Here is a 25,256-nt window from a genome sequence, read left to right as displayed (position 1 = left end):
GCCCCGCCTCCGCAGCCCCACCCAGAGGGACGGAGGCCCCTCGAGGGCCTGGGCGCCTGCAGTATATAAGCCCCTCAGCCCCTCCCTCAGCTCAGGAATGAGGTTCCAGGCCTATGTAAAGCGAGAGTCCGAGAGTTTTCTGGAGAGGAATCTTTAATTTTCGCTTGAGTCTCAAAAGGTCCTAACAAGCCCCAGATTTGGATTAGAGCCTCGGGGGTGGGCCTTGAACCGGCAGCCTTTTCCTGGGGGAGGAAGTGGGAGGACAGGGCTGGAAAGGGCTCCTACTGGATGGGACACCTCCCCTCAACTCAAACAAGGCGGGCGCACATGAAAAAGCTTTATTAGCACAAGAGAGAGAGGCTTCCAGAGCTGGGCGGGGATCTTCCCAGGCCTCTCCTCCCTACTGCCTGTAGGGCCCTCATCTCTGCAGGAACTTGGGGCTGCCGGAGTGCTCTGTTCTTGCTCTGTCCCACTGAGATGGAAACAGGACAAGGCGGGGACACAGGGGTTGGACATGGTTTCATGGGACTCCATGGTTTAGCTGCCAATGAGTGGGCATTCATGTTTAGGCATGCCCCGGTGTCACTGTGAGCACTAGCAGAGAGGCATATGGGCAGAGGGGGGGCTAACAGAGGTCAATGCCAGTGATGGCGGGAGGAGTCCGGGCCCAGTGGGTTGTCCCTGGGCATGTCACCAACTAAACAGTATCACCATTGCCAGTCCCCTTCTGGAGGAAAGCAGCTTTAGCTAATGGAATGGGAAATTCCAGCCCCACTTGATCTTTTTTTGCCAGGCGCTCCTGTGCAGTGCACAGCTAGTGCGACTGTACCTGGCCACCCTAAATGAGGTTTAGACTGACAGCTCCCTGAGGACAGGAACTCATGCTCCTCTTCTTTACCATTCTAGCCCACATAAAAGGCACCCAATAAATAGCTGGTAAAAGAACAAATGAATAAATACGTCATCATCGAAAGTTGGGGACAGCCCGTGGACTGCAGGGCTGGACCTGGCATCTGTCAGAGGAAGTATGGGGGTATGTGTTTCCATGCTGCTGGTGTTTGTGCAGGTTACTTCTCTCTTAGGGCTGTAGGGCCTCAGCACACGCAGTAGGGGTGGGTTTCACTGTTTCCCAGTTGGGCGTCCCATGTTGAGTGTCCCACCACACCCCCCCCAGACAGGGCAGGCTTTGACATCCCTCATAGTCATGCCCCAAGTCCTGCCCCCTCCTTGTGGCTCAGTCCTGTGGCTCCAGGTCAGGTGTGAGGCTTGGGGATCCTAGGCGTGCAGGTGCCAGGACCCCTGTATCCTGAGGCCTCTAGCCTGTCCTCAGGCAACCTGGGAAGGGGGGTGGAGCTGCATGGCTTGTGACCACTGTTGTTCAATGTGGCACCGCTGCCAGCGCGCGGGGGGCTGAGGGGGAGGCCGGGGCGTGGCCCAGGTTCAGGGGGGCGTGGCCGGTGTGTTCAGCTTCATGGCAGCTGCCTCCTGGGCCTTCTGTAGCCTGTATTTCTGGATCTTCCGCTGGCGGTTATAGAGGTAAGCGGCTGCGCTCACAGTTCCTAAGATGACAGCAGCCGCCACCAGAATGATGATGACCATGTTATTCTGGTGGTCTGTGGGGAGGACACAGGGCGTGATGAGGGTTGAGCCAGGCTCGCTGCCCCTGCCCTGCCCAGCCCCAAACACCGGCACACTCACAGGTCACGTTCAGGACTACTTCGCGGGTGACCACACCACGGGGGCTCCGGGCCTGACACAGGTAAGTGCCTGCAACCTCCCGCTTGACGGGTCTCAGGTCCCCGATGGGCAGCAAAGCCTTATCCTCCTTCCGGTGACATTTCAGCTCAGGAACCGGGTTCCCCCAAGCTTGGCACCGCAGGGTCTGCTGGGAGCCTTCCTCCCATGTCCAGTTTCCCGGGCAATCCCTCTGGTCTAGTCGGGGACCATCTGGAGAAACACAGCAAGATGAGGGAGGGGGTGAGGGACTAAGAGGACATCCCCCCACCACCACCTAGGACTGGAGGACTCAGGAATCTGGGGAGAGGGCTGGAGGGGGCCCTCAGAGGGCAGGAGCTCATGGGGTCTTAAGGGGTTGGGTCTTGGGGATTAGGGGTCATTTTCCAGTGGCCCCACTCACACAGGACGCGGAGCTCCCGGGTCTGGTGCTTGTGCAGCACGTGTCCAGCCACGTCCAGAGCAGCAGAGCACGAGAAGCTGCGCCTGTGGTCCGCAGCGCTGGCATTTAGTTGGAATTGTGCCCTAGGTGCTGGAGGCCCCGGTGGCAGCCCGCTCAGTGACACCACGACTCCAGCCTGGGCCTCACACTCCACAGTCACCACAGTCCCTTCTGAGACCTCTGGCTCACTTAGGGTCAGGTTGGGCGCGGGGAAGCCTGGGAGGGGGTGGGCACACAGTGAGCACCGCCCCCCAGGATTCGCCCCCCCCCCCCCCCAAGCACGGCCCCCTCTTGACTTACTGTAGAGGGTCACATCCTCCTTCCACATCCGGTCTTGTTCTCCCAGGGTCACCACACACGCCACCTCCTGGGTGCCCTCCTCTGCTGCGTTTGCCTTGACATTGGCCATGGCCAAGACGGAGTCCTTGCTGTACAGGGATGTAGAGGGCAGTTTCTGTTCCGCCAGCGTCAGGCCGACTTTGGCCTCCGCAGCTGGGAACAGCCCATCCATAGTGCAGTTCACAGCCCACTGTGTGCCCACTTCCACCATCCTGGGGGTAGCAAGGCGTGGCTGGGTCTCTGGCAGGACTGGGGAGAGAGGGTGGGTGTGAACAGAGAAGGGACAGGCAACCTGAAGCCCCCTTCTGGGGCATTTTCATTCCCCCCACTTGGGACATCCTCTGGTTCCCAGAGACTCTGGCCTGGGTCACCCCTGTCCCGAGACCCACGCAGGGGTACAGGCTTCTCAGAAGATCCTGCAGCTGGGGCACCCCATCCCAGACCACCCCACCCCTATGGCCAAGAACATGCTCTTTCCAGAAGCCTTTGTAATCTAGGTCACCACCTGAGCACCCCCACGACCCACACCCCAAGCAGGAACACCCCCTGAGCCCATCCTCTCTGGCGGCTCCCCAGTGCCTCACCAAAGGTTCGGAGCTGCCTGGGGGCCGAGATGTTCTGGAACAATCCCAGCCCTCGGGGCCTCAGGTCCAGGTCCGTGCGACAGGAGAAATTGGCGAGGTGGTCGTCTCTGCCCGCCAGCACCGGGACCGTGACCTCGACCTCGGCGGGCTCCCCAGAGGCCGGGTGCCGGCTCAGCTCCTCCTCCCCGCGGAGCAGCACCACGAAGAGGCTGTCCCGGGGCGCCCCGCCGGCCACCTGGCAGCGCAGAGTGAGGTTCTCGCCCACGGGCTGCCAGCGGGGTAGGGGTAACAGCTCCACTCGCTCCGGGAACCCTGGGTGTTAAGGGGGCGGGGTGGTGGTGTGTGAGCGGGACGGGCTGCCCGCCCGCAGGGGGCGCTGGGGCGCCGGCTGCACCTGTCCAGGAGCCCCACCGCTCTCCACTCTTGACACTCCCCAAACCACCTAAGCCGGACAGGAATGTTAAGAGCTTCGGGATAAACCGGTTGGGAAGTCCCCAGGAGGTTGTGAAGGGGGCAAAAGCAATTTATTCACTGCAGCATCTGAGAGTGAAAAGCGGAAAAGCGGGGCGCCTGGGTGGCTCAGTCGTTAAGCGTCTGCCTTTGGCTCAGGTCATCATCCCGGGGTCCTGGGATCGAGCCCCGCATCGGGCTCCCTGCCCCACGGGAAACCTGCTTCTCCCTCTCCCACTCCCCCTGCTTGTGTTCCCTCTTGCTGTATCTCTGTCAAATAAATAAATAAAATCTTAAAAAAAAAAAAAGAAAAGAAAAGCGGAAAAGCACCTCAAAATCTATCACCAGGAGTCCCGTTCAAATAAATACAGGAAATTTAAGCTGCCTGGTCCAGTAGAGATTGTTTTTAAAAGCCCCCTGCTCCCCCTTCTCCTCTTCTTGGCCTTAGTTTTCTCCAAAGCACCGCTCACCGTCTGATATCCGAAGGTGACACATCTACTCAGTTAACTTGTTTCTCCTCTATGTCCCCCCCCCCAATGGTAGTTCAGCCTGGAAGGGCAGGGGTCTTTGCCCCCTGACCCTCCGCTGGTACACAGTAGGCTGTCTATGTTCATAGAAAGAATAAGGTCGAGCCACCCACACTGATTCGAGGCCTTTCAGAAGCCCCCTTTTAAAGGAAAGAAGTTCCCGAATGTGCCGTGTGATCCCCTGAAATGTTAAAAATGCAAGAACAACCCACAGACACTCAAAATGAAACTCTGAATATCCCCTGAAAACACAACACGTGGGCTTTGTTTTTGCCAGGGTCTCTGCTCCACAGGAGGTAACAGAATTTCAAGCCTGGGCTGCTGGTGAAAATTAACAGCGGAGTCCCGGTGAGCTGTGATTCAGCACTGAGACCCCCCGCCAAAGGCTTCCCAGGGCGAGGTCTTAGTGTCTCTTGGCAAGACTGTTAAAGTGTCAGGGGCCGACACCTAGCTTTGGGGCTTCACTGCTATGAGCTGTACGTGAGTGACTTCGCCTCTGGAATAGGTGTAGAAATCGAGCCTCAGTTTCCTGAGCTGTAAAATGGGTTATTGGAGGTAAGACTTTCATGAGTCCATTTAAGAGGTAGAGAGAATGACTGTAAATGAGCATGAGGTTTCTTTTTAGGGTGATGGAAATGTTCTAAAATTAGATCGTGGTGATGGGTGTACAACTCTATAAACACGTTAAAATGTGTTGAATTGTACACTTCAAAGGGGTGTCTTTTATGATGTGTACACGATATCTCAATAAAGCTGTTTTAAGAAATAAAAGGGCAAGAAACCCCTCAGACATCCAGCGCTTACCTCTAACCACCTGCTGCAAACACGAATTTGCAGAGCTGGTGTAAACCTCAAACCTCAGCACACATCCCCTACCCCCACCCCCCACCCCCAAATGGAATTCACATCTCCAAGCCCAGCTCCTTGACTTTAAGGTCAGACTGGGGGAGGAGGTCTGTCTTACTTGGACCTCTCCCTGAGCCCCAACCTTCAGTCCTGGTTACTTCACTCTTCAAATATTTGTCTGCCCTCCCTTCCTGTACCCAGCCACTGCCCACACATGTGGTCTGGACGAGGTCCACAGCCAAATGCTCTCTGGCTTCCCATAAGCCTTCTGCTATCTAGAACCCTGGCCTGCTCACACACCCTCCGTGGCTCCCTAGCACCCTGAGGAGAAGGTCCCAGCTCCTCCACCTGGCATTTGAGGCCCTGCCCACCTCAGCTCTAGCCACACCAATCTGTTGGTCTTCAGCCCCTCCTAACACCCCTCCCCCCATCCTCCTGTTTTCCCACTCAAAACTTTGCCTAGCCTGTTCCCTCTGTCCTGAGTGTCCGTCTATCAACTCTTACTCACCCTTCAAGGCCCAGTTAGGGGTCATCTCTTATAGGACTTAACGCCTTTATTCTTTCTAGAGAAAGCTCAGCCACCCAGGGATCCTGCCTCATCTTTACACTGGGCGTGGAGCAGGACCAAACTAGATAGAGAGTCTCTTAGGGGACCCCTCTACCGCGTGCCGGGCACCTGTTCCATTTCACAGAGATGGAAATGAAGGCAAAGTCTGGCACCCAAAGGCACAGAGGGAGAAACGTCACAGAGCCAGGACTCAAACTTGGCGCACTGAGCTCTCAGCTATCAGGCCGAAATGCGGAAGTCTTTCGGGGAGGTTTGCCTGGGGTTTCACAGGCCACCAGGAATGTTCGGGGACTCCCCTCACCTGCCCAGAATCTGCTCAAACATGCTCCAGGTCAGAAGCAAAGCTGCTATTTCCCCAAAGGCTTCTTTTGCCCAGGCACCGTGAAGGTGGAATATCCTTTACGCCTCCCGGCCTCGTTAGACCCAAGTGAGGAGGGCTCATGGGAAGCCAAGCCACGTCCCCCACGGTCGCCCTGTTAGTCAGGGCCATGCTGGGATTGGCACCCGAGGCTGGCTGATCCCAAGACCAGTGGGCCGGTTCTCTTTCTTTTCCTCCTTCCTTGTTCTTTTTGTTTTGTTTTGTTTGCACCTGCGTTTTATTTCTGTATGGCCTCTGGTAACAGTAATTCTTGCGGTGCAAAATGCCCAAAGTAAAAGAAGGCCCATCGAGACGGCTCGCCTGCTGCCCTCTCCCAGAGCAGCCCTGCCCCAGCTTCTGTCCTCACAGCCAGCTAACACGGTCACTTCTTGCATTTCCTCTCATGCCTCCTTTATGTGCCAACACAGGCATCCCTCCCCCTGCCGCGCTGCTCCTTAACACCAGGGATGGCTGCCTCTCACTCTGGGCATACCTCCCCTTCCCTTCAACTTGACAGTACACCTTGGAGCTCATTCTCTTTTGGGGACACAGGAGCTTCCTCTTTTTTTTTGCGCAGCTGCATACTATTCCACCACACGGTCTGCTGACAGTTTATCTCCCCGGCCCGCTACGCCTGAGTGGCTTGCGAACGTTTGCCCTTCCAAATAAAGCCGCAGTGAATAAGCCCATCCTGCGCCCCATTCAGTTCCCTCGTGGATGGGGTCACAGGGAAGCCCGGTTCCCAGGAGTGGGATTTCTATGTCCAAGCTCATGTGCCTGTGTCATTTAGAGAAGTGACACCCCCTTTCCCCGCTCAGGGTTGTGCTTCTTGATGCCCCCACCCTGTCAGCAATGCCCCAGGACGGCCTGCTCCCCCCACCCCTGTTGCCAATATGTGAAAAATGCCATGTCCGGGCTGCTTTGAAATTGCCTCTTCTTTTCAAGAGTCACATCTAGGATCTGTCACATGTTTAAAGAGGCCTAGAGTATTCGAATGTACCGAATCTCTGTATTGTGCTAAAGGCACCCAAGAAAATTCAAGAAGGGGTTTCAGAGGACAGTGAGGCTCTCCGAAGATGTGCCTGCCCACCAGTCCTTCGGTGAGTCAGCTCTGGCCCCACCACCGAGCCACCAGGGCTGTCCTGGCCTGCGGGGACCCCTACACACCCACCTCCCCCACCCAGCCTGCCTAGTCCAGCCCCTGGGCCCAGCCACTCACAGTACACGGTGAGGGACATTGAAGCCATCGTCTGTTTGTGACAGTTTGCAAAACATATGGGATGGCTATCTTCTTGCACATCACTCAGTTCAAAGACCTTCCAGTTGACCCCATGGGCCACTTCCTTCTTCGTCAACTGAGTCTCCAGGCCCAAGGTGGAGGACTGGTCACAAGAAGTACTACAGTTCACCTGCACGGAGCCTCCGCGGGGTATGATGGCTTCTGGGGGGTGCACTGATGTTTGGGCACCTCCAAGTCCTAGAACAAGAGATGGAGGAGGGGACAGGCATTACAAATTGGGTTCCCCAACAATTACCATGTACCCAGCCTGTGCTGGGCGCATAGCCTTGAATGAGACAAAAACTCTGCCTGCAGTGTGGGAGACAGAAAAATTCACAGGCAAACAAGATAATTAATAACTGATGTTAATACGAGCTTTGACAAAAACAAAACGGTGATAGAACAGACAGTGCCTTGGCAACAGGGTAATGTGTGAATGATGAGAGGGGGCTGGCCATTCAGAGAACAGAGAAATTAATTCCAGGCAAAAGGAACAAGTGCAAAGGCCCTGTGGCAGGATGGCTGGAGCAGAGCGAGTAAGGGGGAAGAGCTGGGAGCAAGGAGGTCAGGAAGATCGTGTGCGTGGTGCAGGCCACGCAAGGTCTTGTTCTTCATTCTGAAGGCAATGGGAAGCCATAGAGGATTTTAGCAGAGGAGGGACATGAAGTCAGTGTTCTTCTCCATCCCAAGATGTGAGGTGGAGAGGGCTAGCCCTCCAGGAATGAAGAGATTCCAATTAAGCTGGCTCCCTACTCCCTCTGGCAAGTGGTCTCCCCTCTCCAGGCCTCAATTTCTCCATCTGTAAGGTGGGTGAATATAGTCATCCCAGCCCCTGCTAATCCAATGGACTCACAGCACAGGGCAGGCAGTGAGTGCTGCGGGGGATAAGAAGGGGGGTGGTAGTGGTTAGCTTCCTCAGACCCTGGTGCCTCTGAAGCAGAAAGTCTGTCTGGGCCCACCCCTTCTCTCTCTCCTCCAAAGATTCCTGTCCTCAGCTTTGGGTCTACTCTATCTGGGGTGGAGGCGTGGAAAAACAGTAGCTCTGTGAATTCTCCGAGAGTAATGGGATGGTTTCCATTTCACGGAGTGAAACGGTGAGGCTGGGAGAGGTGACGTTACTCACCTAAAAAGCCACAGAATCCAGACTGGCATCTGGACTAGAAAACTTTGTTGAGCTGGTAAGCACAGGTGTCCCTTTCCCACCATCGGGCTTCCCAACACCCACCGCGGTATGTGACCCACTATCTCCCTTTCTCCCCTCCCTCCAGACTGGGGTTGGTGGAGGGGTGCTGGGGCGTCCCACTCTCAGCCTCTGGTCCCTGGGCAAGTCAGCCCTGGAATTCCCCCGCGCAGAAGCAGTCCCGGACTTCCCCAGAAGTAGGAGATGAGGAACAGAATGTACGTGTGTTGGGGGGGGGGTCCCCAGCCTACTCAGCTTGGCGCCGGACCCATCCCCATACCGTCTGACCCGGTCCTGGAGCCAGGCGTGGCATTGGGCCAGGACACAACCATTTCGAGGAGGCGTCTCTTGCGTTCTCCATTTTACGGCTGAGAAACTGAGGCTCTGGGAGGGAGACTCAACCTGTAGCTTGAGGCCACTCATCGAGGTGATGCAGGATCTGGATTCGAACCCACGGCTGTTGTCTTTGGCTCTAGCCCCAACTTCCCATAAAGAGCTACCTAAGTACGATTGGGGCTTATCCCCAGCTGGCCGGCTTATCCCCAGCTGGCCGGGAGTCGGTCCTCCCAGTGCCTGCAGGGCGCAGCCTGGATCCCCGGAGTTGGCGCGACGGCAGCTCCCACCCCTGACTCACCTGGGAGCAGAGCTCCGATCAGGGCCAGGAGCGCGGGCAGCGCGGGCCGGGCGGGGCCGGGAGCCATAGCCGGCCAGACGAGGGCGGAGAGCGCAGAGCGCGCGGCAGAAGCGCAGAGGCGTGCGGCGCGGACTGGGCTGCTGGAGCGCGCGGGAGCTTTTATAGTGGCCTGGTCGGGCCCGGGGGGACAGAGGGGCGGGGCTGCTTTCCCGGAAACCTCGCGCTTTCCCCTCCGGAAGGAGGGCTCCGGCATTTCCGGATCGAGAGGGTACCGAGCCCAAGTCGGGCTGTCCCCCCTATCGAGCGCTGGAATTTCCGAGTCGCAGCAACGAGGACCGCAGCGGCCCCGCGGGCCCGGGGGGCCGCTCCTGGCGCTAAGGGTCCGGTCCCCGGGGCCGGGCTGACAGTGGTTCTGCGTTTACGCTGCGCTAAACTCTTTACTGAATTCTGCCAACTACCCTGGACGGTAGGGACTGCTATTGTGTCCATTCCACGGAGGGGTAAACCGAGGCTCCGAGCTGCGAGGGGATTCGGACTCAGGTGTGACGCCCCAGCACCTGCGGGCCTCTTTAGCCGAGTGGAGTGTCCGTCGCTTGGATGGGGGCGCAGGAGTCCCTTCGGCGGCGCGGTCTCCATCAAGGGCGCCCCTCCCCAAGGAGCACGCCGCTGCCCAGCGGACAGATTTCCCGAGAAGCGGCAGGAACAGGCCCGGGCACGTTCTGGCGGCCGCGAAACCTGGGGGTGAGGACTGGCGGCGTCATCACGTCCGGGGCCCTGCATCCCCCCTTCGAATGGGCGCTTCCACCCCCGCGGCCTCGCTTCCCCTTTCGGCCTCCGCAGCGGGGACATCTTCACGGCTTCCAGAAAAAGGAAGGAAGCCGCGTGGTCCTGACGCGCTGAGTCCCCCGCTGCCGTTCCTAGGCTCTTCGGGGAAACTGAGGCAGCAAACCTTGAATGGAGAGGGGGCGCTGGGACCCTTTCTTTCCGCGGGGAAACAGCTCCTAGGCCCCCAAGTGGGGCGGGGAGAGAGGCTGTCAATTTCCAAGTGCTGCGCGAGGTTCCTGAAACTTGAGCGCTGGGCGCCCGCGCTGACTACGTGCAGATGTTTGCACCCGCTAATTCTATTAGGGCGGGGCGGGGGGAGCGTTGTGACGGCCTCGGCCTGCGCGTGTGACCCCAAGACTTGGCATCTACCACGACGAGGCTGGGGACCCTGGGGTCTCCCAGCGCCAGTCCGCGCCGCCCAAGGCTTCCTGTTGTGGGGCGCGCGCCGCGTCGCCATGGAGACCTCGGAGGGGCCAGGGAGGTCGCGCAGCAGAAGGGGAAGGGAGGGGGCCCCGGGGACGTTCGGGCCCTTCCTCGGGAGGATGGGCCTGAGAGTCACTCATCAGCCAGCAACGCGTCCCTTCCCCCGCCCCGATCATTCCCAAGGAATTTCCACGGGGATCTTTCTACGCCGGGTGTGGTGGGTGCTGAATTCCCGCCCAGACCTGCCTGGGCAAAGGTGCAGAGCAAAGGTGCAGAATGGGAACCAGGACGCGCTGGGCCTGGGAAAATCCCGTGCGGGGTCGGAGCCGAGGATTTTCCGACGGATTTTCCTTTTTCTTTAAAGATTTTATTTATTTATTTATTTGAGAGCAGAAAGATTGTATTTACTTATTTATTTATTTATTTAAGTATTTAAGAGCGAGCGAGAGAGCGCGACCACGAGCAGGGGGAAGGAAAGGGAGAAGCGGACTCCCCGCCGAGCGGGGGAGGGGCTCGATCCCGATCCCACGACCCCGGGATCACGACCCGGGTGGAAGGCAGACGCTCTACCCACTGAGCCACCCTGGTGCCCCCGGCGGATTTTTTGGGGGATCTCTTCCTTGGGTCCCTTGACCTTAGTCCAAAGTGCGCGCGGGCCGCGAGCTCCCCCGCGCGGCCCAAGTCTTCCTTGTAGCCATAAAAGCGCCAATCTTTCTCACTTCTCCCGACTTGCTGGGCAGTGTTTATTGAGCGCCTGCTGTATACCAAGAATCCTTCCAGGTGTGCTAGCGACACAGCAACGATCAGAAAATACAAAAATTTCGCCATTGTGCAGAGATGGTTTTAGTGTGGGGGGGAGACAGACAAGAAACTAAAATATATGGGGTGTTAGCTTGTGATTAGTGCTGAAGAGAAATAAAACGGGAGGGAATAGGCAATGTGAGGGTTGATGAACTTTCAAATAGAGTACTCTGAGAAAGACTGAGAAGGTGACATTTGAGCAAAGACCACGGGAGGTGAGGAGGGAGCTGTGACAATACCAGGGAGGGAGTGTACCAGGCAGAGAGTTCTGAATGTGCAAAGGCCCTGAGGTAGGGACAGCCAGGAGGCCAGTGTGGCTGGGGTGCAGTAAGGAAAGGAGGAGGAAAGGAGGGCAGGGAGGAGATGATGCAGAGCATGCTTGTTGGCCTACAGGGGACTTTGGTTTTTCCTCCCAGTGAAGTGGGAGCCATGGAAGGTCCTGAGCAGAGGAGGGACAGGCCTGACTCAGGTGTTTATAGGCACCCTCCTGAGACTGCAGGAGCTATATTCTGGAGGCAGGGAGGACAGGGTGGAAGCCAGGAAGCCAGAGAGGAGGTGACTACTCTAGTCCAGGTGAGTTATGATGGGGCCTTCGCTGGGCTTGTTGGTCCTGGTCTGAGCCCCTGGGAGGATGGAGAGCCATTTCCTGAGATGAAGATGGGGTGGTAAGGTTGGCAAGAGGAGCATCCACCTCCTGGTCTTACATTCCCTTTGTGTTTCCTTGAGGAAAAGGAAAACAGAGGCTCCCCAGCCCTTCACCGAAGCTTCCAGGAAGGGCAGGGCTTCCTTCAGGGTGCCAGGCTGTCTCAGGCAGACCAACGAATCGGCCCACTGCAGACCAGAGGCCATGGACACAGGGCAGAAGTATCCACATCCCACTCTGTGGCATCGTGCCTGCTCTCTCTTCAGTCTGAGCTCTGACGTGGCCACCCTGCCCTTCCTGGCAGCTTCCGTGCACTTCTTTTGTCTCTGAGCATTTGGAACAGGCTGTTCCTCTAGCCCAGAATTCCCTTCCACCATTTCTACAAAAGGTTCTCAGAGCATTGCATCCACAAGGTTGTAACAGAATGAGGAGTAGATGGGGGTTTGAATGCAGGCTCCGATACTTACCAGCCATTTTAGCGTAAGTTCTCCCCAAAAGTAGACCCTGAAACAAAACTTGGTGTTCAGGCAGTTTATCTGAGCGGTGATCTCAAGAAACACCTGGGGTGGGGGGAGTCAGGGAAGGCAACCAGTAAAGGTGTGCATTAGCGGAGTTACCTGTTGGGGTCACTAAGGTTCAGCCTCACGGAGGAACTCTCGGAGGTGGGTAGACTCTATGCCAATCCTGTGCCTCGCTGGGTGGACTGTCAGCTCCCCAATACTTCATTACTTCATATATATATTTATTTATATTTCCTTATTTAAAAAATTTTTAGTCACCAGCCTGTACATTACATCCCCAGGACCTATTTATCTTTTTTTTTTTTTTTTAAGATTTTATTTATTTGTTTGTTAGAGAGAGAGCACAAGCAGGGGGAGCGGGGGAGGGAGAAGCAGGCTCCCCACTGAGCAGGGAGCCCGATGCGGAACTCGATCCCAGGACCCCGGGATCATGACCTGAGCTGAAGGCAGACACTTAACCAACTGAGCCACCCAGGCGCGTCCAGGACCTATTTATCTTATAACTGGAAGTTTGTGCCTTTGACCCCCTTCACCCATTTCCCCACCCCCTGCCTCTAGCAACCACCAGTCTGTTCTCTGTAACTATAAATTCAAGTGTTGCTGTTGTTTATTGAAGATTCCACATGTGAGTGAGATCATACAGTATTTGTCATTCTCTGTCTGATTTATTTTACTTAGTAATGACCTCAAGGTCCATCTGTGTTGTAGCAAATGGCAAGATTTCCCTTTTTTTTTTTTTTTTTTAAGTAGGCTCCACACTGGGTGTGGAGCCCAACACAGGGCTTGAACTCACAACCGTGAGACTGAGACCTGAGCTGAGATCAAGAGTTGGACGCTTAACTGACCTGAGCCACATGGGCACCCCAAGCTTTCCTTCCTTTTTTTAAGGCCAAATAGCTTTCCACTGTGAGTATGTATATATCCATTCATCCACTGATGGACAGTTAGGTTGTTTCCCTGTCTTGAGTATGGTAATTAATGCTGCAGTAGCATGGGGGCGTAGATGCCTTTTCAAGGTAGTGACTCTGTTTCCCTCAGATAAATATCCAGAAGTAAAATTGCTGGATCATACGGTAGTACTAATTTTAATTTTTTGAGGAACCACAATCCTGGTTTTCAAAGTGACTATGCCAGTTTACATTCATATATATACGTTTAATTGAGACAAATTCACATAATATAAAGTTTACATTTTCTTAAAGATTTTATTTATTTATTTGTCAGAGAGAGAGAGAGAGAGCACAAGCAGGGGAAGCGGCAGGCAGAGGGAGAAGCAGACTCCCTGTTGAGCAGGGAGCCCGATGCGGGGCTCGATCCCAGGACTCCTGGATCATGACCTGAGCCGAAGGCAGACGCTTAACCGACTGAGCCACCCAGGCGTCCCTATAAAGTTTACATTTTTGCCCTTTAACAATTTTCTAGTATATTCATAATCTTGTACCACCATCACCACTATTCGATTCTGGACTATTTCCATCACCCTCCCAAAAAACCTGGTACTTCCCAATCCCCTTTCCCTTCAGCCCCTGGCAACCCTTAACCTACTGTCTGTCTCGGTGGGTTTGCCCATTCTGGACATTTCCTGAAAATGGAATCACACAATCTGTGGCCTTTTGTGTCTGGCTTCTTTGCCTCAGCATAATGTTCAGAATGTTTCGCATAAAGGTTCATCCACAGGCGCCTGGGTGGCTCAGTCGGTTAAGCGTCTGCCTTCAGCTTGGGTCATGATCCCAGGGTCCTGGGGTCGGGCTCCTCACTCTGCAGAAAGCCTGCGTCTCCCTCTCCTTCTGCCTGCCACAAGATACGACATTTTGTTGACCCGTCCATCAGTCAATGGACATCTGGGATGTTTCTTCCTTTTGGCCATGGTGAGTCATGCTGCCCTGCACATTCATGTACAAGCATTGGTATGAACATTTTTTCAATTCTTTTGGGAATACACTCAGAAGTAGAATTGCTGGGTCATATGATAATTCCAAGTGGAACTTTTGGAGGAACTGCTAGACTGTTTTTTAAAGATTCTATTTATTTATTTAACAGAGAGAGAGAGCGAGCACAAGCAGGCAGAGGGAGAGGGAGAAGCAGGCTTCCCGCGGAGCAGGGAGCCCGACGCGGGACTCGATCCCAGGACCCCGGATCATGACCTGAGCCGAAGGCAGACGCTTAACTGACTGAGCCACCCAGGCGCCCTAGACTGTTTCCCACAGCAGCTGTACCATTTTACATTCCTACCAGCACTGTAAAAGCATGCAAGACTTCCTATTTCTCCACATCCTCGTCAATGCCGATTTTCTGTTTTATGATTACGACTCTTATTGCCATCCTAGCGGGTTGTATGTCGTCGTGGTCCCCCCCACAGTCCTTCTGACCTGCCCCGCAGACAAGCCCAGCACAGCCCTGCAGCGGAGGCAGCTGGAGGGGAGTGTGCGGGACAGCAGGTGTCAAGGATGCTGAGAGCCCCTGCTGGGAGTGTGACCTCAAGCAAACCACTTCCCCTCGAGCAAACCACTTCTCAAAGGCCTCAGCTGAAGAATGGGATGGTAACACAGACCTCAAAGGCTGGATGTGAGATTTCACTGACCTAGTTTGCGTGCGGTGCTTGGCAAGCGCAGAGCGAGAGCGGGTAGCAGTCGTCCCAATTGGTCTGTTTCACTAGGACCCAGCGCTGAGAATCTCCCCCTCAAACTTCCTCAGTGGAAATACAGGCTTCCTCTGCGTTCCCACAGATCTGGTTCATGCTGGTATCACAGTTCATCCTAGCCACCCTAGGGGGTAAAGCAGAAATTCATGTTGTTTATGCGACAGTCGAAACAGAACTTGGCTTCTCCTTCCGCCCCGTTTCTTCTGTGCTGGAATCGTGCCCCACCCCCGGCTGAGAAGTCTGCCCAGGATTCAGGCCCAAGTCAGTATCATATTCAAGTCTCTGAACTTGACTTGATGTCGGAGGGGAGCCCCGGGTCAGGCCTTGCCGGGCTGGAGGCCTCGGTGCGGAAGAATGGCCTGGTCTCACTGCTGGTGACCTTCTTTCTGTCTGCCTCCCCCCCCCATCACTAGGGGGTCCCTCCTGCCCAGGTGCGGGGAGGAGGACACAGGGGACAGGGCTGTTCCTCCCGGGCTGGGGGCTTTGGATGGCCCAGCAGTGAGTTAAGGTGGCACCCCTGAGGGATTTGATGGGTATGTTTTTTGGGGGGCTCTGAGGCTTGAGACCCCTTGGTTGGAGTGGGGGCATCTTGGTCTGGGTCGGGGCTCTTCCCTCAGCCCCACCCAGGGGACCTCCATGCTGACCACGAGTAAGCAGACCCCTTGGCCCTACCGTCAGAGCCAGGTGGCCCTCCGAGTGGGATCCCAGCCCCAGAGGCTCACTTTTGCTTTTGCTTTCTTAAGCCAGATTCAGCCCGGGAGTCCTGGGTCTCCTGCCTTGAACGGCTGACTGCGAAGTGCCCTCCCTGTCTGGGCTCTGTCTGGGTCAGTCCACGTCCCAAGCGGGCGGGAGAAGGACTTGAGGGTAGCAACAGCTCCCCTGAAGAAATGTCTTCATTCATCTCTCTCTTTTCTAAAAAGGTTCACTATAGGTGCCTGGGTGGCTCAATTGGTTAAGCAACTGCCTTCGGCTCAGGTCATGATCCCAGGGTCCTGGGATCGAGCCCCGCATCGGGCTCTCTGCTGAGCAGGGAGCCTGCTTCTCCGTCTCCCTCTGCCTGCTTGTGCTCACTCTCTGTTAAATAAAATCTTTTTTAAAAAATAAAAAAAGCTTGTTATAGAGAATTTCAAACACAGACGACAGCAGAGGATACACGATGAGGCCACACATGCCAGCTTCCACGGTTCTCACGGCTGATCTGGTTCCAACTCTCCCCTTACCCCCCGTCACGGGATCAAGCGGTTCCCCTCCCCGCAAGGAAAAAATAAAAGCGCTAGCCCCCAGGACCTGCGAATGAGTAGGATGAGGTCATTGGGGTGGGGGTGGGGGGCGGCTCACCCAACATGACCGGTGTCCTTATAAAAAGGGGAAATCTGGACATAGGCACATCCATGGGGACATTGCCATTCTAAGACAAGGGCAGACCTTGGGGTGACCGCGAGCCCAGTCATGCTGAGGATTGCCAGCAAACCACCAGAAGCCAGGGGAGAGGGATGGGACGGAGTCTCCCTCGCAGCCTCAGAAGGAACCAGCCCTGCCGACACCTTGATCTTCGATTTCTAGCTTCGTGGACCATGAGACAATACGGTTCTGTTGTTTCAGCCATCCAGGCTGTGGTACTTGGTTAAGGCAGCCCTAGGAAACTAGTAATACACACACTGCCTCCCGATTATTTGAAAGCACATTCTAGTCATCAGATCTTTTTTTTTTTTTTAAGATTTTATTTATTTATTTGACAGAGAGAGAGACAGTGAGAGAGGGAACACAAGCAGGGGGAGTGGGAGAGGGAGAAGCAGGCGTCCCGCCGAGCAGGGAACCCGATGCGGGGCTCGATCCCAGGACCCTGCGATCAGGACCTGAGCCGAAGGCAGACACTTAATGACTGAGCCACCCAGGTGTCCCTCTTTTCTTTTTTTAAAGATTTATTTGAGAGAGAGCGTGCGCATGCTCCTGAGTGGGGGAGGGGCAGAGGGCGGGGGGAGAATCTCCCGCAGACTCCCTGCTGAACACAGAGCTGACACACAACTCCATCCCATGACCCTGAGATCATGACCTGAGCCGACCTCAAGAGTCGGATGCTTTTTTTTTTTTAAAGATTTTATTTATTTATTTGACATAGAGAGAGAGACAGCGAGAGAGGGAACACAAGCAGGGGGAGTGGGAGAGGGAGAAGCAGGCTTCCCGCCTAGCAGAGAGCCCGATGCGGGGCTCGATCCCAGGATCCCGGGATCATGACCTGAGCTGAAGGCAGACACTTAACGACTGAGCCACCCAGGCGCCCCATCAAGAGTCGGATGCTTAACCGACTAAGCCACCCAGGCACCCGTCAGATCATTTTTTTCTAATGCCTTTTATCATCCTTGGTCTGGCTGCGGGTTTCCAGTATGGTGGAACAGGTTCCAACACATCTGTCTGGGAAGTCTGCGGGAGCAGGGGGTTGGCCTTGCTGTTTCCTGACCGCTGCGAGGTAGACAACTAAGCAGCCTTACTTCTAGCTAGGACGATCTAGTCTGGGTGCCGTCAGGACAGCTGGGTCTTGCTCGAAGCCTCGTGTCCCCATCTGGCCAGGGAGAGGCGCAGGGAGAGGTAGGGAAGAGTTTGGCTTTAGCCCAAGCAGCATTTCCCACACCCTCTGCACCCCTTCTTACTACAGGCTCCAAATGGCTTTTTTACTTAGTCAAAGCTGGTGCTTTAAGGATCAAAGTTTATATCCATGAGGATTTTCAAAGAATGTGCTGTGAGCTCTGAAGGCACTCCCCAGAGATGCATTCCAGACATGTTTTTGGCAAGGGGCAGCCTGGCCCATGGGTGGTCACTGTGGCCCCCTGGCCTTGGCTAAATGGACACACGCAGATGTCAGTTCTGGCTGACTTTAAGGAAATTGACCACATTACAGTCTGCGTCAGGACTGTTACAAAAAAATTAGCTTGGGGAGCAGACAACAGCAGCGGACTCCAGAATTAGGATACCAGTTCGGTGTTCTTAAAAAAATGTGTTTATTTGCTCATTTATTGACCACAGGGATTCAGACTCTGCTTAGGGGAAGTCATGATGATGAAAGCTCAGGTTTACACTTCCTATTTGTAGAATCAAACCGGGATGTGAATTCTCAGGTCCAGTGCTGGGCAGTGGGGAGGCACTGGGAGCCGGTTCTTACGGACAGCTGGGCCCTCCTCTGCGCGCTCCTGGAGCCCCTCTCGTCCTACTGGAGCTGAGTGTGGGTCACTGCTGTAAAGAGCCCTGAGGCTGCCCCCTGAGGACGGAGGTACCCAGCAGCACCTAGCACTGAGGAAGAGCTTGACTTGCCAAGTGGATTTATTTACAAGATGGCAATGAGCTGTTCTGTTTCTCTTTTTTGATTAAAAAGTAAGATTCATCTTAAAAATGAAAGCGAAAATTGGGGCCAGAGTTCGGTGCTCGGCCGCTCTGTGCACAGCCGCACTGGGATGAGGGGGTCCGGGCCGTGCCGCTCCGCCCCCCACAAGGCGGGCACGAGGCTGCCGGGCCCCAAAGGGCGGAGGACCGGGGCTCAGGGAAAGTCGCGGTAGGGCAGGCGGAAGGGGTAGAGGGGCGTGTAGCGCGAGTCGTGCCAGAGCAGCTTCTCCTCCAGGAAGGCGACGGTCTGCAGGGTCAGGACCAGGGTCTGGTGTTTGAGCATGCTGTACGCGTTCAGGCCTGGGGGTGGAGATGCAGTCCAGGCCGGGCTGCCTACCACCTCTGGGGCCCCCTTTCCTCCCCGAGGAAGCAACCCCCTCCCCGTATTGCCCTACTCTAGAGACACCGGGGTGCGGCATGGGCTCACGGATCTTGCAGGCTAGGCTCAAACCCTGGCTCAGCTGCTCACTGATGGCAAGACCCCGGGCGAGGGACGGTCCTCAGCTCAGTCCCTGATTGAGAGCCTCCTGCGTGCCTGGCTCTGCCCTGCGCTGGGGCTGGGATCCCCACCTCCCTCTCCAGCCGGCCGGCCGGACCCTCGGCAGAGCAGGGGCATGAATGCACTGCGGGAGGCCTGTGGCTGCACTTAGTGAGCGAGCGGGACAGGAGGCGGCGGCGAGCGCAGGGACAGGATGGGGCAGGTTGTGCAGGATCTTGCGGGCCCCAGGGAGAACTTGGGCCTTGTCCCGGAGGGAGGTGGGAACCGCAGAGGGCTGTGGGCAGAGGAGGGCCGCGCTGAGACTCGGGTGCGCACAGGCGCCCTCTGGTGGCCGTGGTGGGGGAGAACAGGCTGCGGAATAGAGCAGGGGCCAGGGACCCGGCCGGAGGGAGACGGGGAGCTGGGGCGTAAGAAGTGGTGGAATCCCCCATATTAAAGTCAACGCCGAAGGGGTGAGCTAAGAGACGAGTGGAGGGTGACAGCATGGTCTGGGGCCTGAGCCACAGGAAGGAAGGAGTTCTTAGGTGCGAAGGTGCCCGTGAGACCCCCAGCTGCGGCCGTCCGGGAGGAAGCCAGTCATGCCATCAGGACACCGAGAAAGAGCTCTAGGGACTGATCAGCCAATGTGATGATGGGTGTGACATGCCCAAGCCAGACCGGATCCCACCTCCCAGCCTCTTGGAGGGAGGAGCCGGACGAGGACAGCCAGCAGCCCCTCCACTCACTCTGAGCCCCGCACTGAGCCCTGAGCTTGGACAGAGCCATTCTTCAAGGATGGCATCTCCCCGATGCTCCGTCTGGGCAAGCTGAGGGCTGGGTTGAGGAGCTGGCAGGTATAGACTTTTAACTGCCCATGGACTGCTGGGGACCTGGTGGGGGGAGAACTGGGGCCCTCCGCTCACCGACAGCCGGGATCAGGTTGAAGGTCTTCAGGCCGGAGACGGCTGCTATGACGTTCTGAGGCATGTCCTCGTGGGCTCTGAAACGGAGGCCAGGAGGTGAGCACCGCAGAGGACGGCCCCCAGCGCCCCCACCCCCGCTCCGCCCCGCACCCTCACAAGTCTACAAGGAGCACGGAATCCCCCCAGCGGCGGTAGCGGGCCAGCTCGGTCAGGTACTGGGGGTCGGAGGTCGGCAGCTCCAGGGAGTCGACAACGTGCAGGTCATCCTATCAGGAAGAAAGGACGGTCTGAGCCCCCACAGCCCACACCCCCGGGCGCCGGCAGCTCCCCGCGGGATCAGGCCCGTACCTGGGCCAGCTTGACGGTCAGCGCCACCTTGAGGCCCCGCACCCGCACCTTCATGGGCAGCATGTAGTAGTAGCTGGTGGGGCCCCGGGGGCCGTGGGCAATGCCTCCTGCAGAGAAAGAGGTGTGTGGACAGGTGAGGACCCCAGCTGGGCGTACAGGACAGAAATCTGTCACAGTGGCTGGTGTAGGGAGGCTGCCAGCAGGCAAACCGAATCAGCAAAGAGGACAGGGCCTTAAGGAGGGAAAGAGAGGGGACACTGGATCCAGCACCGCCCGGGACAGGTGACTTTGCCTTACTGGGCCTCGACTTCCTCAGCTGTCAAACCGTGAGTGAGGACCATCTGCCTGTGTGTCCACCCTCTGCTGGGCCCTGGGGGTGCAGCAGGGAACAAGATGGGCAGGATCCCTGCCCTCCTGTCATTCACATTCAGACAGAGGTTCAACTGCAGAGGAAATCAGGGCGGTCTTTTTGGGCGGCACAAGGAGTTGTTGGGGGCCGGGGACCCAAAGAAGGTCAGGGAGGGCTTCCTGGAAAAGGCACAGCCCAAACACATGCTAAGGATGCAGAGAGTTGGCCAGGCAAATAGGAGCTGACACTGAATCAGTTGTCTGGTCAGAGAGGATGTGGAGGAACGAGGGGGGCCTGTGGGCACCACTGCCTGGAATGCCAAGGTGAGGAGCCCAGACTTCCCAAAAAGGCTGCAGGAACCACCTGGGGGCTTAGGAAAAGCACTCTGGGTGCTGTGTGCAGGGTGGTCCAGGCGAGGTAAGACGGGAGTTGGGGCCAAGAGGGGCTGTGGCCATGGTCTGATGAGAGGCTAAGGCCAGAGCTGACAGGGAGCTGGGAAAGCAGCCGACTCTCTGATCTCTGACCCGCACACAGGTAGTGAGGTCTGCGGGCCGGAGTCCTGCTGCCCCTGCCCAGGTGGAAGGAATGGGACTGACAGCTATCACACCAGATGGGTGTGAAGATGCCCCCAGGGCCCCTCCCTCCCTGCCCCGCTCACCTCCTCGCCAGATCGGGGAGCGGATGCTGCCATGCCTGGAACGCCCACTGCCTTTCTGTGGCCAAGGCTTCCGGCCTCCACCCTGCACCTCGGCCCTAGTCTTGGTCTTGGCATAGCTCTGCGGGTGCAAAGGGAGGAGACGGACGGTCAGGTTCCCAAGGCAGACACTGTCACGGCTGAGAGGGCCCGGGCCTGGGAAAACAGCAGTGAGCTGGGCAGTAGGTGCTCACCAGTGGGGAGCCCGACAACAGGAGGTACAGAGATCAGGGATCCATCGGGATAAACACACAGCACTTGGGGAGGGAGAGAAGAATAACGAAATCGAGAGTCCCCTCGTCTGCTCCAGAATGTCAGCCCCAGAAAGGCAGGGGCTCTGCTGCCTGGCACACGGTAGGCACTTGGCATTTTTTGAATGATTTTAATGTGGTGGCAACCGGAAGGAAGGTGTGGCGTGGGGAAACGTGTGCAGAAGCTAGAGAACATCAGGGAGAGGTATGGGGTGGGGGGATGACGAGGGACTTCCACGGTGAGCTAGGGAGGGTGTGAACAGGGGAAGCACTCACTGGACTTCTGAGGTAAGCAGATGGGAAGCAGAGAGACCCTGACTGGTAATGGTTCTTCAACGCACTTGGCAAAAAAATCCAAACTACTCACCACTGCTCCCGCTGACCTCTGTGGCCACACTAGGCTCCATGTTGTCCCTGCCGCAGGACCTTTGCATGTGCGGTTCCCACTACCTCTACCTTAGCGCCACTGCCCCCTTTACCTAGTTAGCACCTACTATACATCGAGGCTAAATGTCTCTTTTTCTCTGGGACAACTTCCCTAGTCATATATTTACAGGCTTGCCTACTTGATTCATGTTCACCTAACTAGACTACGAGCTTCCGAAGGGCAGGGATCTTGCCTGCCTTGTCCACTAGCACCATGCCTAATGCACACTGGGTGTTCAGAAAACACCTGGCATGTCACCCATCAGTGAATGGTTCAGAAGAGAGAAGGTAAGGCCTGAGCCTAACAATCCAGAGAAGACAAACCGAGGAGCTTTCTCTGCCTCCTTCCACCAACCTCCCCCACTTGGGCACTCACAATTCTCTTAAAGTTCTTCTGCCATATGGCAACCTGGTGCAGGATATCCAACCTATGGAGAAAGAAGAGGCTGTGAGAGGCCTACCTCCAGTTAAAGCCCTCGCCACCTCACCAGATGAAAACAGGGGCTCCTCCCATCCAGCTCCAGGGCCCTGTGTGATCTGCCCTCGCCCCTCTCTGCCCCATCTCATACCACCGCCAGGCCCACTCCATTTCCATTCTGTGAAATGGGGTCCAGCCTCCATGCCTTTGAGCTCACTGTTCCCTTTGCCTGAAACACTCTTCCCCTGGCTGGTTCCTCCTCAGCCCATAGGTCTCAGCCCCAAACAACATCTCTGAGAGGAGCCTCCTTGCTAAGAGGAGAGCCACCACTTCCTCCTTCTCACAGTACCTTACTCTTTTCCCACCATTACAACTTACTCCTTGCCACCTTCTTTATGGACTGGTTTGCCTCTCTGGCCCTGCACTATCCTCCTATTCGGTAGACACTGGCCAGATATGTGCCTGCTGAACCCCTGAAATGTGGCCAGTGCCCCATGTTGAAATGACACCGTTTTAGATATATCAGGTTAATAAAATAGATTGTTTCTTCCTTTTTTTTTAAAACATGGCTACTAGCAAAATGTAAATTACACACGTGACTCACATTATGTGGTTACATTGGACATGACTGCCGGGGTAGCTTGCCCGGGGTTGGCAAGCTACTATGGCTAGTAGGCCAACCTGGCCTGCTGCCTGTTTCTGTAAATATGTTTCACTAGGACACAACCCTGCTTTTGTACTACATCAGCTGAGAGGAGTAGTTGCCATGGCGACACGAAAGCCTGCAAAGCCTAAAATATTTACTCTCTGGCCCCTTACAGAAAAAGGTTTGCAGACCCCTGATCTAGACTGTAAGCAACATCAGCAACCTTGGTACTCATTCATTGCTGTCTTCCCAACACCCAGAATGGAATCTGGCATATACCAGACACTTCGTAAGGATTTACAGAATACACAAAATACGTTGTTTTTAGTTTCTTTTGTCACTCTCTAGTAGATTGGGACTCTAAAAGCAGGGGGCAAACCACGCCAAAATCAGTAATAGTAATAAATTAACAGCACTTATTATGTGCCGGATACAATGCACGTGAGGGGCATCATACGCCTTGGTAAGCCGATAAGCCAGCCCAAGGAGTTGGCCCACGTAAGGTTGAGATCCTGACTCTAAAGCTTACAAGCTGTGTGATCTTGAGCAAATTTCTTAACCTGTCTGTGCTCAGTTTCTTTATCTACAAAGCAAGAATAACTGAACCCTCTCCTAGAGTTGCTATAAGGACCTACTTAACCAAAATGCCAATAGGCTATGCCAGGGCTTGACCATTGTTAGTGCTTATTTTTGCAAAATTCGGTAACAGCATATCATAATCAACATAATCAACATATCTATAGAACTTATTAGGTGCCAGAATTAACTCATTTCATCATCACAGCAACCTCTTGAGGTTTGACAGAATGGGGACACTGAAACACAAGCGGGAAGGCAGGATTTGAACTCAGTCACTGAAGCTCCAGAGTTCTGCGTCCTTAACTCTTAGATCTCAATCTTACATAACCCAGTAGCAGGGAAAACCATCATCCCCTTTTGGCAGGTAAAGAAGCTGAGGCTCAAGCCCAGGTCATCCTGATTCCTAAAGCCCCGCTCCTCCTCCCTCTGGCACTCAGTTCACCATTTCGCTCCCACTCACCTGGGCGCTGTGGAGAAAACTTCGGGGTGCAGCTCGGCCAGACCCACGCGCTCCTGCTCGTAGCCGCGCAGGGACTCCACCCAGGCCTGCACCGGCCGCCGGGGCGCGGGTACCGGGAGCTCGCACCTGCGCAGCACGGGCACCTGGGGACCTGAAGCGATTGGGAGGTCAGGGGTCAGGGCCAAGCGTCAGGGCTCCCGGTTGCCGCCCCTCCTGGAGCGACCCTGGCAACCTCACCCGCGCCGGCTACTGACTCTGGCTTCGGCGCCTGGGGTCCTGCCTCTTCCGCCAGCGCGTTCAAGCCCTGTAAACGGTGGACGAGAGTGAGAAACGACACCCGGAACCTCCAGCCTTTGTCCTCCGGTCCCGTCCCCAGTGCCCCGCCTCACCCGGCAGCCCGTGGGCCTAAGGCAGGCCCGCGCCCCAGCCCGTACTAGCTGCAGCATTGCGGCGCAGCTCCCCACGCGGAGAGGTCAAGGCTCCTTCGGGATGTGCGCGACGCCTAGCGATGACATCACGCCCGCGACACCGCCCACTCCGCTCGGATCGGCGTTGGAAAGCTGAGTGCAAGAGGGAAGTCGGCGGGGCCTGGCCCAGCGTGCCTTCATCTCCGCCCCAGGACTAACCCCCAGGCTCCAGTTTTCACGCCTGGCCTAAGGGACCCCCTGCGACACCTGGAAACACGCGACCTTGCAGCAAGAAGCCGCGCCCCTTCCGTAGGCCCTGCTTTTTCCTGGGTCCCGCCCCCAAAGAGCCCGTGCGGGAATCCAGCCAATGAGATCTCCCTGGCGGAAAGGCACGCTCCTCGCTCAGCCAATGAGCGTTAAGCCTGGAAAAGTGGCCCGCCTATGGCTGGGCGGTTCTGGGGCGGGCACTAAGAGAATATGACCAATACCTGTTACGCTTTTGGTGTCGGTCACGCCCTCCATGCCCCGCCCCCGCCCCATCTAGCCTCCTAGACCCCCCGCGGTGGTCTTTCAGTCTCCAGTGAAGGGGTTTTGTGTGTTTGTTTACGTGCGGGGCTTCGTCTCCCGCAGAAAACCCTCAGTATTGAGCCTGTGGGACCGTGCCTCTCAGATTCCCCAAGGCAGAGGGTAAGTTCCCCATCAAACCACAGATTAGGTCTGTGTCTTCTCCGCCTCCTAGACAGGGTCCTGTCCACTCCCAGAACTCTCTCCGAAAACACAGCAAGGTGGGGAGTCCGCAGACTCTGGATTTCCTCCCTCGTTGCGCACCCTTACAACTGAAATCTAAAGATTCGTTTTTAGGTTCTTTGCCAGCTTCCCCGCGAGGCCTCCAGAGGGCGTCATGAACACATAGCAGCCTTCGCTGCCTCGCCGAGCCTGATCACCTGGCTGGCCTAACGTGGTCTGGGAGCCAACCTCAGTTTCCTCATCTGGAAAATGGAGAGGTCGTGAGACTTCAATGAAATGAAGTCATGCCTAGCACAAAGTGAACACTTAGTGGTATTATTATTATTATTATTATCGAGGGTGAGTTTTGTCATCAAAACA

The 25,256-nt window shown here is 56.0% G+C and overlaps 2 protein-coding genes across 3 annotated transcripts; both read right to left on the bottom strand.

The window, feature by feature from the left end:
* Positions 1–323: 323 nt before the first annotated feature.
* ICAM1 (intercellular adhesion molecule 1) lies at positions 324–9,062 on the bottom strand. The gene is made up of 7 exons (XM_032396189.1): positions 8,942–9,062; positions 7,068–7,325; positions 3,100–3,411; positions 2,477–2,764; positions 2,138–2,392; positions 1,699–1,947; positions 324–1,613 (listed from the first exon to the last, which is right to left on the bottom strand). Exons 1-7 carry the CDS (start codon positions 9,006–9,008, stop codon positions 1,441–1,443), a joined length of 1,602 nt encoding a protein of 533 aa, XP_032252080.1. The 5' UTR covers positions 9,009–9,062; the 3' UTR covers positions 324–1,440.
* Positions 9,063–14,348: 5,286 nt separating this feature from the next.
* MRPL4 (mitochondrial ribosomal protein L4) lies at positions 14,349–24,472 on the bottom strand. Of its 2 annotated transcripts, none has more exons than XM_032396142.1 (9): positions 24,132–24,472; positions 23,980–24,046; positions 23,743–23,893; positions 22,016–22,067; positions 20,927–21,044; positions 19,920–20,026; positions 19,728–19,837; positions 19,572–19,648; positions 14,349–14,919 (listed from the first exon to the last, which is right to left on the bottom strand). In XM_032396142.1, the coding sequence occupies exons 1-9, from the start codon at positions 24,186–24,188 to the stop codon at positions 14,906–14,908; spliced, it is 753 nt and encodes a 250-aa protein (XP_032252033.1). In that variant the 5' UTR covers positions 24,189–24,472; the 3' UTR covers positions 14,349–14,905. The 2 variants fall into 2 exon arrangements, with proteins under 2 accessions (XP_032252033.1, XP_032252032.1); XM_032396141.1 differs by lacking the exon at positions 14,349–14,919 and adding an exon at positions 17,075–18,470.
* Positions 24,473–25,256: the final 784 nt, after the last annotated feature.

The sequence above is a fragment of the Phoca vitulina genome, unplaced genomic scaffold (assembly GCF_004348235.1).
Source record: "Phoca vitulina isolate PV1807 unplaced genomic scaffold, GSC_HSeal_1.0 scaffold89, whole genome shotgun sequence".
Classification (NCBI taxonomy): Eukaryota; Metazoa; Chordata; class Mammalia; order Carnivora; family Phocidae; genus Phoca; species Phoca vitulina.
The sequence above is the reverse complement of the archived record's forward strand: the minus strand, read 5'-3'. Positions and strand labels throughout refer to the sequence as shown.